The sequence below is a fragment of the Cimex lectularius genome, unplaced genomic scaffold (genome assembly GCF_000648675.2).
Source record: "Cimex lectularius strain Harlan isolate CLEC.00 unplaced genomic scaffold, Clec_2.1 scaffold20, whole genome shotgun sequence".
In the NCBI taxonomy this organism is placed as follows: domain Eukaryota; kingdom Metazoa; phylum Arthropoda; class Insecta; order Hemiptera; family Cimicidae; genus Cimex; species Cimex lectularius.
This window is the reverse complement of record NW_019392641.1, coordinates 2,953,048-2,965,220: the sequence shown is the minus strand read 5'-3', so window position 1 is coordinate 2,965,220 and position 12,173 is coordinate 2,953,048. Positions and strand designations below refer to the sequence as shown.

General features: G+C 35.1%; 1 protein-coding gene across 1 annotated transcript in view; it reads right to left on the bottom strand.

Annotated features, from left to right (window-relative positions):
* The window catches only part of LOC112128016, a 91,649-nt gene that overhangs the window by 78,374 nt on the left and 1,102 nt on the right, over positions 1–12,173 (bottom strand). Inside the window, exons 2-3 of the mRNA XM_024229747.1 lie at positions 11,296–11,475; positions 10,172–10,249 (exon numbers count right to left, since the gene is read on the bottom strand). Coding sequence (XP_024085515.1) covers positions 10,172–10,249; positions 11,296–11,465 — 248 coding nt within the window. The 5' untranslated portion in view covers positions 11,466–11,475. The remainder of the gene's footprint in view (positions 1–10,171; positions 10,250–11,295; positions 11,476–12,173) is intronic.

Below are 12,173 nucleotides of genomic sequence, written 5' to 3'. Positions count from 1 at the left end.
TACTAAGCATACAAAAGAAACTAACCGTTTACAAAACACTCTCAGACCTAGTGCGACTGAGGAGTTCAGCCAAATCCTCTGATATCCAACCGAATTCAAGCCTTTCACTCCAAAGCTCTCTGTATCATTAATGCTCCATTGTAAGTCACCCTATCACATGATTCACGAAGAACTTAAAATCCGATCCGTGAAGTGTCTGATTCACGCTTCCTTAATTTCCATTCTAAACTATCCTTCCATCCTAACCCACAAGCCCAACTCTTTCCTCAACGTAAACACGAGTTTTTTAAATAAAATAGCAAAAGTTTAGAGCATAACAGTTTATGCAACTCTAGCGATTCAATGATAATTCGATTTCATGGCTGTTTAAATTAATGAATGTCATTTATTGTAAAAATTAAAATAAATACAACAACAATTAATTTCGCTGTCTTTTTTAGAATTTGATTGAATGTCGCTTATTGGCCAAACGCTTAATCCTTATAGACAAACTTGATACTGTCTTTTCTTCTAAGTGACAATGGGCTTGGCTCGACTGACATCAGCGTCCTCGGGAATGAAAATTCTCAAGTTTGTCTTTTCATAAACAAGCCGGAGTCAAACAAAAGGGAGCGATAAGGGATTGGGGAAAATGTCAATCGGTTGTATCTTTATCAGACTTGTCGGAGCAACGCTTCCTCTTTTTGGGAAGCAACGGGAAGAATGAAAACGATTTTAGAGGGGAACCAGTCCGTTTCTTAAGTTTTCGTTTTAGGGGAAGGAGAAAGGTAAAAATTTTTGTCTGATAAAAGTGCAAAAAATAATTGCAAGAAGTACACAAACATAACAACCTAAAAGAATATTTGATACAAGATATCAATTAGCAACAAAAATTAAAACCACGGAAAAACATATCAAAAGAGATTAAAAATAATAATTGAAGATGTTGATTGACATTGTGAATTAGAGGTTGATTGAGCCTTGGCAGAAGCCATTTAAGGCATATCGTCTCTAGTTTCTCTGTGTTCAGAGTTCACGCCGTACCTTTAGACAAGGACCAAAAGGGCACTGATTGATATTTCGACGGAGTGGTTTTGTTCATAAACAGTTTCATGCCTCTATATAGCTATGGCTTCACAGCTGAAAATATGTGAGATTCTTCGTCTTTAGTTTTCTTTGAATGGTCCTATCATCACGCGAGTCTTTAACGAGTAAAATTAGTGAACTAGTTAATACAAAATACTTTTAATATTTAGTTTTTAATGTCTCCTTATTTAATTTGTCACAATAACCTTAAAAATAGATTTAGTAATAAATAATAGTTGTTGACGCCCAAGAAGCGTCATTTTCTTGTTGTTTTCGGCTGACCAAGGTTCGCCTCGGGAGGCCCTGTTTAAATCGCTGAGGGCCCTATTGTTTTTATTTTGGCAAGCGATAACGCCGGTATCTTCGGCCTTTGCACGGGAGTAAATTAGTCTCTCGCTTGCCTGGGTCAGCACAAGGCGCACCGTTTGCCGAATCGATTATCGAACCCAATATCGATTTTCTTTGGACCTTCACCATCGATTTCTTCTGTTCAATACCTTGTCGTCACATCACCGACCTTACTGACAACGTCAACTATTTCGTCATCCGGCTCTACAGGCACCTTCGTCGAAGTGGAACCCAGCAGTAACCTCCATCTCAACACCTCTTATTTCGATTGCTGGGAGAAGCGAGGAGTCATCCCACCATGTACCTTTTTTTTTTTTTTTTTTTTTTTTTTTTTTTTTTTTTTTTTTTTTTTTTTTTTTTTTTTTTTTAAACCCTGGCCAGTAGGTTTGCTTATGAATTATTTTGGATAATTAAAGAAATTTCTTTTAATTTTTTGCTTAGTGAAATAAATTGTAAATATTCAATTTTTATTTTAAAGTATTATCAATCTCCCCTTTCTTTTTCCCAAAACCTCTTTAGTATAATACATAGTTGCCACCTTTATTAAAAGAGAAAAAAAAATTTAATGGTACCTCTTGAAACGGGTACGAAAGTTTGCAGGGTCAATTAAGATCCGCCCTTCACCCCAACAATAGTTTTGGGATTAAGAATTTGAAAGACGCATCCTTTTACCAATTCTTTGATACTTACGATCATCTTGGTCTGCCTAATCAAGCGCTAAAACGCGTCTGAACCAAAAATCAGCGAGGATAGGCAAATTGTGATGATAGGAAACTATCAAACAATAGGTACATATACCCCGTAGACTACAGTCAAAATCTCTTGTATCAATGTTCTCCTCTTCGGTGTTAATATTGATTATTTTATGTCCTGACATCCAAGTCGCGTCTGATTTTATGTTTGGACTTTGGATTTGCGTCAGGTAGCGTCGCATAGCGTGGCATCGGGTAAATGTGTTCCCCGCTGTAGCGTCGCATCGGATGTGTTCCCGGTTTTTACTCTCTACAACGATCCCGACATATCTTTTGTCAAAAATATGATCCGTTCGCAATGTCAAAAGTTTCACATCAACCTCTCGATCCATTTTGACCCTAATTCTAGCCCTATCTACACATTTCCATTCCGAGAACCCATCACGTCGCCTTAATCGACGATGGCCTCGAGACCTCATTGCCCCTTTAAATCCCTCATAATGAGCGCCAGCATTGGCTGGTGTGACATGTGCCCTCCGGGTGCAGCGCTAAGGGTGATCGTAAAAAGTGATCACATTTGTAATACGTATCAAATATGTATTTTGTAATTTGTACTCAAAAAAGCTAAGAATGTTATTTCGCTTCTGTTCAAAACCCGTTGGCTGACAATTTGGTTAAAATTGCCCGCTTAAACGCAAAATTATGGTCAATTTTGTGAAAATAGAAATGCTAAAATTAATAAAAAGAAATAAAATATTATCAGAATAATTAATTGTTGAAGGGCCGGCTGAAAATATTGCTTTGCCGGAAAATGTATTACATTCAATATTAAAAATGGGAGTGTGCAGATGAAGGCCGCAGTAATCGGAATCCTTAGTAAAATATATTTATTATCCACCTTTTTATCTCTTGAGAATTTAATTTCTTTTTACATTGGCATATATCAAATAACGTAGTTTTTCTTTTAATTAAGATAATTAACTTCTTAATAAAAAATGTTATTCATTAAATATAATTTCATCTTTATTCAAATTATATTTCAAAACTATTAATTGTAAATAATAATTTTTTAAAATATAATACTTAATTTTGAATTTACATCTTGCTTTAAGATTTCAATTTCTTTATCATTTTTTTGCAAATGTAACAGTTTTCTCAGAATAAAACTAAATTATTCAAGATTAACAAACATAATTTCTATGTAGATTGATTGATTTCAAAATAAAATATTTTACCAAAGGCAAATCTCAAAATCGTTACTGAAATCGACTAATCAGATGCTCAATATGCCTTTTAGTTTAAATGCAAAAAGTACCAATTGCTACTATCGCAAATACGCGCCTACATTATTCACATTCAAAACTGGTGGCTTAGATTCATTAGAATTCCATGGTTTATGTACATTGGTTCGCGTTTTACAACAACTAATGTACAAGATAAATAAAAAAGTTCGTAGGTCCTAAAAGTGGCTCAAAAGATTTTTTCTGGCAATGAGGGGATTGAAGATGAACTGTTGGACTTTCTGTCTTCACTCACAAGGAATTGATGAAAGCTATCGAACTTGATTGAGCCAACATGCCAGAAGCTTGCCACAGAGTTCAATGTAAGCGATGAAACCATTCGCTCTAGCGAACATCGACTTGGGAAGACGTGGAAGCTGAACAAATTCTCCTCATAAATTGAACGACGATAGCTTCACCGTTTAAACATTTACCTTTTATTGCTATCACAGAACAAAGTTTCACCCTGTTGTCACATGCGACGAAAAGTGAATTACAGTAACACCAGGAGGTCGTGCCATTTGGCTTCAATAGAATCCTGTCCGATTGACGCGAAAACCATATATTCACCAACAAATTGTGATGTGTGTAGTGCCATTCCACTACGAACTACCACATGGCCAGACCATTACCGCAGAATTCTTCTCAAGCCAACTGTAACGATTATCTCTTGCCCTGGCCTAGAAACAACCTGCTCTGCAAACAGAAAAGATGTAATTTTACATCAGGACAGCGGAAAACCTCATACAGTCAGAGCTACAAAGGAGCAGAAATGAAGCTTGATTGGGAAGTCCTACCACATCCTCGGTACTCTCTAGACCTAACACCATCTAACTTTATATCTTTTTCTAGCAATGGACATTCATATACGCAATCAGGAGTTCGATAATCGCCAACATCTGAATTTAATTTTAAGTCCCGGGTCTCAAATTTTTGTAAGGGCATAACAGCAGTTGGAAACTCATTGGGAAAAATTTATAGATGTCGATGGAAACTATTCAATCAGGACGGCCATGATGGCCGAGTGGTTAGGGCGTACCAATCTTGTCACGCAAGTGGTTCTAGTTTTGATTTTCTGGGCTTTTTAATGGAGAATAATACAAACAAATGAAATATTTAAAAAGGATTTCAATGTGGTTTTACACTCGCCCCAGATAAACAACGGATAGTTGGATGAGCCTTCCTGCATGACAAAAATTACTTAATTTTACTTACAGACTAGTACAAAACATTTCTTTAACAAAACTTTACCAAAAACTACCGAATTACGCGATACAGTCCTAGGTCTACCCCTACAATAAATTCAGCTCAAGAAACCTTTTTATGCCATTATTTGACACACTTGCATGCAAATTAACAATAAACTCTGTACATCAATTGTTTAGTTTGTGATATGTAGCCAATTATAAGTTAATCAAGCTAATTGTTAGATGACAATACGTACTAATTTTTTAATAGAAGTAGATTATTTGAAAGGTCCAAACTTTTATAATTTGTTTTTTTAATAAGGATTATCCTTTTTAGGTCAGGATAAGCTTCACCCCCAACCGGAGGCTTCGGACAGAACTGGCTGAGACTCGAAAGGACGAGTAAAGAAGGACCTTCTGATTAATTCTGTCAGAAGCACAGTTCTTTAAAAGAAATTGTAAATGGTAAGGAGTAACACAAACAACATTTTTTTATTTTAATAAAATGTTTTAAACCGATACTATTCTGGTTTATTTCGGTCAGTACTCGATTTCTTTTAATTAAATTATTTGAGTTTGTCAGTCAGTCAATACGATGATTTGCTCGGTAGGAAAGTGATTCGTGCAAAAGATCGTTTAACCTTTTGAGGCACGCGGAGTGATAAACCTCTTGTTTGGTCCTCTTTGATCATACTGGTCCGCCTGACTTCGCTTATTTGGTTTGTTTATGTTAGATTTAAAACAAAATTCGTTCGAAATGACTTTCAAATCCACAATAAAGTGCAAAATTACCTAAGCAGTGATGACCAGGTTTCTTTAATATAAATTACTAGTTCCTCCATTTATTTATTTAATTTTTTTTTATGAATTTGACGTTTTTCTTACATTAAGTGAGCTGATTTTATTAAGATTAGTACTGAAATTCTGAACGTACCGGGGCTGAAGGAAAAAGTACTTCATTATTTCTCACCCTTTTGCTAAGGTTTTGTGTGGTGAAAATTCTAATCACCATGGCATATTCAAAAACATAGAAGTAAAGTTAGAAACAATCAGGTAAACTTAAAATCGAATACTTTGCGAACGGTGAAAATTCATTTTTAAAAGTAGTTCCTTTCGTGTAAATTTCCAACTGACTTTATCGCCAGGCCAGTTTAACAAGTGAATTGAAAAAAAAAGAAAAAACTTTGATTTGTAGGCTTACTTTAATACGAAACAAATTCATTTGAATCACGCTCGCCACTCTTTTAAATCACCTCCATTGAATTGGAAATCTACAAAACAGCATTCACAACAATGGTTCTAATTTCAGTGGAGGCCGGTAAAAAAAAGGTGCTTCAGATTGATGTTTCCCTCTTTTGAATACATCTGGCCGAGAAGGGTTTCTTGCCTTAAAAAGAAAAATAAAGACGATAGCGCGTCGTTTGGCCCGGACACGTAGGTGAGATAACTCGCACCAGCCAGTAGTTAATTATCGAAAGTCCGTGAGCTGACTTCCTGGCCGAAACACGATTAATTCCTCCCTCATCTGACTTTATCTTATCTCACAGATTGTTCTTTAATCCGCGATACTCCGAGCAACAGATCTCACCCCTTAAATGCTCATTTCCTTAAGGTAATCTTTCAAACACTTTTTCATAATGGCCAATGCATAATCCTAGCACGATCTTCAAAATGATTAGTTACGTTAAAAAAATCAATCAACAAAATTTACCTTATAAAGTCCTAAAAATTTTCTATTCTGAGTTATTTTTATTCTTGACGAGTAATTTCCAAATTTAATCAATTTCTTCAATTATGGTACATTTTTGTGTTATAGAATGATATTGAACTAAAATTTCCTCGTATTTTGTGTTGAATATAAACCTAGATTGCACTAAAACACAACCAGACCAAAACAAAGAGAATAGACATGGATGTTCGAAGGCGACCAAACTAGAGGTTCATCTACCCACAGACCTCAAGAATAAATCTCTCAAAATAACACGGCGATTAAATATTATTAGTACTATAAAATCGTACTTGAAATCCATTCAAAATTGAGACAGGAACGAATAAATAAGCATAGTCAATAAATTGTTCATATTTGGTCAACCCATCAGCCTTGCGTGCCAACTGTAACGATCATTACAGCCGGCCACGGCCTACAGGTCACGGATAAATCATTTGCAATAAAATGATAAACAAAACGTCAAAAACGTGTAAATTTATTTTCAAGTCATGCTAAAATGTTCCTCTTTTTGATTTAAATAAATTAGTATAATAACATAATTTGAAGGTAAAGTGTTCACACGTTTGAACGGTAACTTGCGGCTACGGCCGAGACATCTCAACCTGTGGACTTGACCAACTCTGACGCCAAAATAGCACTATAAAAATTATATAAAAAATTGGCAGCGTCGAAAGAAGCTCTGGCATATAAACACCGCTGGTGACCCTCCGAGGACTTAACTCGTTGAAGAACGGTCCTCCGATTATGAATAGGCGATGCAATTTGACACACGGACACTTAATTTTGGGCCAAACCCGTCATGTAAAGAAAAGTTGCTCGATATGCCCCACCTAATGAAAGGGTGTAAATCCTTGGCTCCATACCTAGAGCGCATATTTGGGAATTGCGTTTGGTCATAGCAGCGAGTATCTGAATTCTCGTAGGAAACATGGTTAATTTATCGAAATAGCACTGTAAGTTTGGGTCTCTCGCGAGGTTTCAAATTGAATGTATTTATTACCGGGAAGGTGTAGGGTGAGTGGGTCAATGGCAGAATACTGAATACTCAATCTGTTAGGTTAGTTATATATCATCCCATAGGGTAACCTTCCCTATGGGCCTAGGCAAGCCCTACCATCTGCTCCGGTGCCTAGGGGTAACCGATGGCAAAATTTCCCATTACCTTCCCTATCCTTCCTTACCCTTTTCCTTCCCCTCCCCCTCTACTTTGGCAGAGGCTTCTTGGGTTACTGAACCCGCACCCCTCAGGCAACGGGTGCATCAGAAGGGGGTTCGTATGGACCCCGGGTGGGCGATCAGTCCCACCTTTAAATAAATACTGAACCACGAGAGTAGAGTATCCAAGCGACTCTACTAATTGAGGTTGAACTCGTGGTGGTCTTGGATTGCAAACCAATTGTACCTTAGCTAGAGGGTTCCGGCCAACCGGAGCCGGAGATAGAGTGCTTCTCTACCTCTCCGGGGATGGTGAAAGGCACAGCTGAAAGGCTGGCCAGAAACCACAAAACTGCCTTTTTATGGATGTGTTCTTTGCAGGGCACTTCTGAACTTGGTTAGCATTGCACCACCTCGCTAGTCAAGGAATGTGACAAATTCGTAGATGTAAAATCTTCCTGGTGTTTTCCTTGAGAACACTGGGCGTCTGAGGAGTCCCCTCGGGGAAAAGTCCGGACGTTAAAGATCCTCATGGGTAACATCCATAAGTAAAGTTGGGAACATATGTTAGGCTAGTTATATAATACGTAGGAATATCGGGTACTCCATCACCCTGAGTGTGTGGTACGTAAATGGGAAATAATGTATTTAAGAGTAAGTAAGAGTGAGAACGGGATTGGATTTGTTGCCTCATTGCGTTGGGGACTGAAATGACCTAGCAGTTGTTAGCCCTGGAGCCTAACCTCGGTGGCTGAACGGCTAAAACCTACCACCAGGGGTGCGTGAGTCTCTGATTCTGGAAATCTAGGATTGCCGCTGGACTGCATGTAGTGATAGGCTTAATTCTGTACATGCGTGTATGAATATGTGTGGAGATTTGAGTTTACACAAAGCAATAACCAATAATCATTCATAAATCTATAAGTAGATAAAGAGTACATGATATGAACCTATTAAATAACATCTCAGAATACAGCTGTTAGCAAAAAATGAAGAACCTTTTAAAGGAATTACAACCTTGACATTATCTTTTGTAAAAATAAATTGACCTCCTTTTTGTACCAATTGTAACTTGTTATTGGTAAGTGTTTCCGGAATGCCTGAACCAAATCGGATGTAATTTTATGTACTTGTTTATTTTTTGTGAATGATTTAACATGTGTGAAATGCCTTTTCAAAAGTTTTATTTCTTTTATATCTGAATTTAATTTGCATTATGTTTTTATATTAATTTTAAAAGTTCTTATATACACAATATATAAATATCTATTAATGAATAATTTAAATACTCAATTATGTTAATGAGACCATGAAAGTTTGGCTTTCTGCAGAAAAAATCATAATTTTCAGGATGCTCGGAAAATTGAGAAGTCACACTTTTTCGGTTCTAATGTACATTTTTGGTGGCTAATCTTTTGATTTTCCACAGATGAGAGTTGTTGTGGAATTGATCTGATTGGACTAGCCTTTATATTTCCTGTTTTATATCTCTGCTGTTGACACATAAGAGTTCATAACGCGATTATTATTTTTTTTTTTTGTAGTTTGGAATGAATTTATATTATTTATTATTATGTCGCGTTCAAGACAAGTTTTCAAAACACTATCTATTTTTTCAATCCTTGGTAAAAGGTTCTGCGAAGTCGCTTCCGTCGAGACGCCAAACAAAAAATATAAGAGTTCAATTAAAAATGATAATAGGTAATTAATTATTATTTTTTCACTAAAAATTTTGTATGAGAAAATTTATATAATTTCATAGACTGCTAATAACCTTTGACAAAAAAAGATTACTGATGAGATTCCTACAATCTTAAAAAAATATTTAGGGTTATTTCATTTACTGGATTTTTACTTTGTTTATACCAAAATTGCCGGGTATGATTGCAATTTAATAAATAAAAGCATAAATAAACCGAAAATTAAATTTTTTCTCTAATTTTTTCTTTAGGTGTGTCACCACACGCTTAAAACATAGCAACCCACTGGAAATTGCGAAATGACGAAACAGCTGACAGATCAGACCAGCAAGACTGAATTAAAACCAGGATTTTATTAAATATATATATATATATATATACACACCAAAATATCCGGAAAGAATCGAATTCGAAATAAAATATTGAAAAAAATCGTTCTATTTTTATATACTTGGAAGTGATCTTCTTAGGTGAAAATCGATCGTTGGTGCGAATTGACAGAACTAATGATTAAACCTGATTACATCCAGAACTAACAAGTTCAGCAACATCACTAAAATGTTCGGAAAAGATCGAATTCGATTACAGTAAAATATTTTAAAAAATCGATCCATTTTTATTTATTGGGAAGTGATCTTCTTTCGTGGAGAACAATGATCGCTGATACGAATTGACAGAACTATTGATTAAACCTGATTATCTCGAGAACTAGGAACTTCAGCGACATATTTCATTAATCAAATAGAACAATCGAGGAAGGAAAGCACAGTTAATTAGTTCATTCTGGAGTAAAATGTTAAATGAAGTGTTAAGAAAAAACTTTCCGAACCCAATTCATCTCGGTTTCTTCGTTCACCGGAGCAATTCGAAGTCATTCGCGTCCACAATTTGGACTCTTATGTCTATTCTAATTTTTATGTAATTGGCCCGCGCCAGGCCAATTACACCATTCCTTCAATATTCCAGCCGACGTCTCGGCCCATAATTCTAATAAAAGAAATAAATATTGACTTACAGGAATTTGTTTGTTGAAGGAAGTCGGTTGCGCATTGCCGTGGTGCAAGAGCTGGGTCGCCATGGTAACTGCCATGACCTGAACATTATATCACAGTTAAAGGCATATCAATAGACATCCCTGACATACACATTAATACATCATTATTTTCTCGAAAGAAGGGAGGATTTTCAACGATCGACTTGCAAAGGGGTAAAGGACCAAATGGGCGTTTTCTGCTTCGATTAAACCACCATTAAACATGACAGCTTAGCCAATTGTCCGTTTATATATAAATTATACACTAACAAAAAAAAAGAAAAGCATTTTGGCTACTTAAAAAACCAAATTGACATTGAACTTCAGATTCTAGTCTACAAGGGAAAATGCATGCTTAATGCAAATACTTTTCAATTTTGTACCGTATTCAACATTGTTTGGGAGCATCACGTGTTTTGATAAACGATAATATCTGTCATTTCAATTATTTAATGAAGAACGTCAAAGAAGAAAACGCCAGTTTAGATTTTAAACGGGAGGTACTCAATGTCATAAGTCGATCATGACAATCAGCACGTAACTAGATTAAAATTCAACACATCATGAATCATTCCGTTAAGAAAAATTGAAAAATTAATAGGAAAATAGATCAATGGAAAAATGGCAAATTAAAATTGGAGAATTTTAATATTTCAACACGAACATCATAAAACAATCAGGTTGATTGTTAATATGTATTACTTATAATTTTTTCAAATATGGACTGTTGGCTATGATCTTTACATGAATCTACTGTTAATTTGTGCTATATTTCTATATTTAATAATTTTTGTTTAAGTATTGTTTAATAAAATGAATCAATACATTGTTGATTAATATTATTTTCTTTAGAATAGGCGTTTGTTGTTTTCAGAAAAAAAGTAAACCTGTTTAATGCAAACTGTAAGATCAACAGGCAAAATTTCAAATGTGTCATTTTTGTCGACAAAATTTGAGTTATTGCTGTCATTCAGAAGTGTTTTCAAAGTGTGAACTTGTTGCAGGAAAGCTACGCTTAAGCGGGATTTTGCATTAATGTTCTATTTTTTTATAGACATAAAAAAAAGTGTTTCAATAATGCGTCAACGAATATAAATGAAATTCACCATTTAATTGTGAGTAAATTGCGGATCCGAGTCGTGATGAAGACGTGAAGTCTGAAGTCAAACTGACGGTTTCGGCTCCACAGCGGGATCTCGGCGCAGTCGGGCCACGACAAAACGCGATTTTTCCCTCCGGCCAGACGGTCTAGGGCGTGACGGCCCCAATTCGACATCTCAACGTTTCTAAGACAAAAAAAAACGCAACTACATAATTTTGAGCATAATAACTAAAAATACAATCAAACTAAAAAAAGTGAGAAATCAAATAAATCTTCTGAAAAAAATTGTAATCTATAATAAAGTCTTGCAATGTACATATACAACACATACACATATACAACAAATTTACATTAAATAGATAGATAATTTTCTGCATTTAAAAAAATGTATATACAGGGGGGAGTTAACACAATACAATGTAGAATACGTTACAGGTTTTTTGAACATAACATGAAAATTTAAAGAAATAGGTACTAACTTCTGGACACAAGAATAAAGTAGAAAGCTAGTTACACGTAATTTTTTTTGCTTTGTTTTGGAAAAGTTACACGTAATGAAATAGGACAAGAAATGAAAAATTTACCTTTAAAAAGATTCCAGGGTATGACCTGATCAATGGAGAAATTTAAAAAATTTCCGAAAAAGTGGTTAGTTAAACTGATATACTCAAACTAATATACTTGTTTAATTAAGATTAAGATTTATTTATTGCCCATTATTTTTACACTGTTTTAAATTCTATAATATATTGATAAATTTACATTTAGTTTTATTTTTGAATTTGTTCCATGTTTATTTTTAGTTTGAACCGAGATGGCATATGGAGTTGTTCGGCTAATATGTATATATATTCATTTATTTATAAAATAATTTTTGTTATA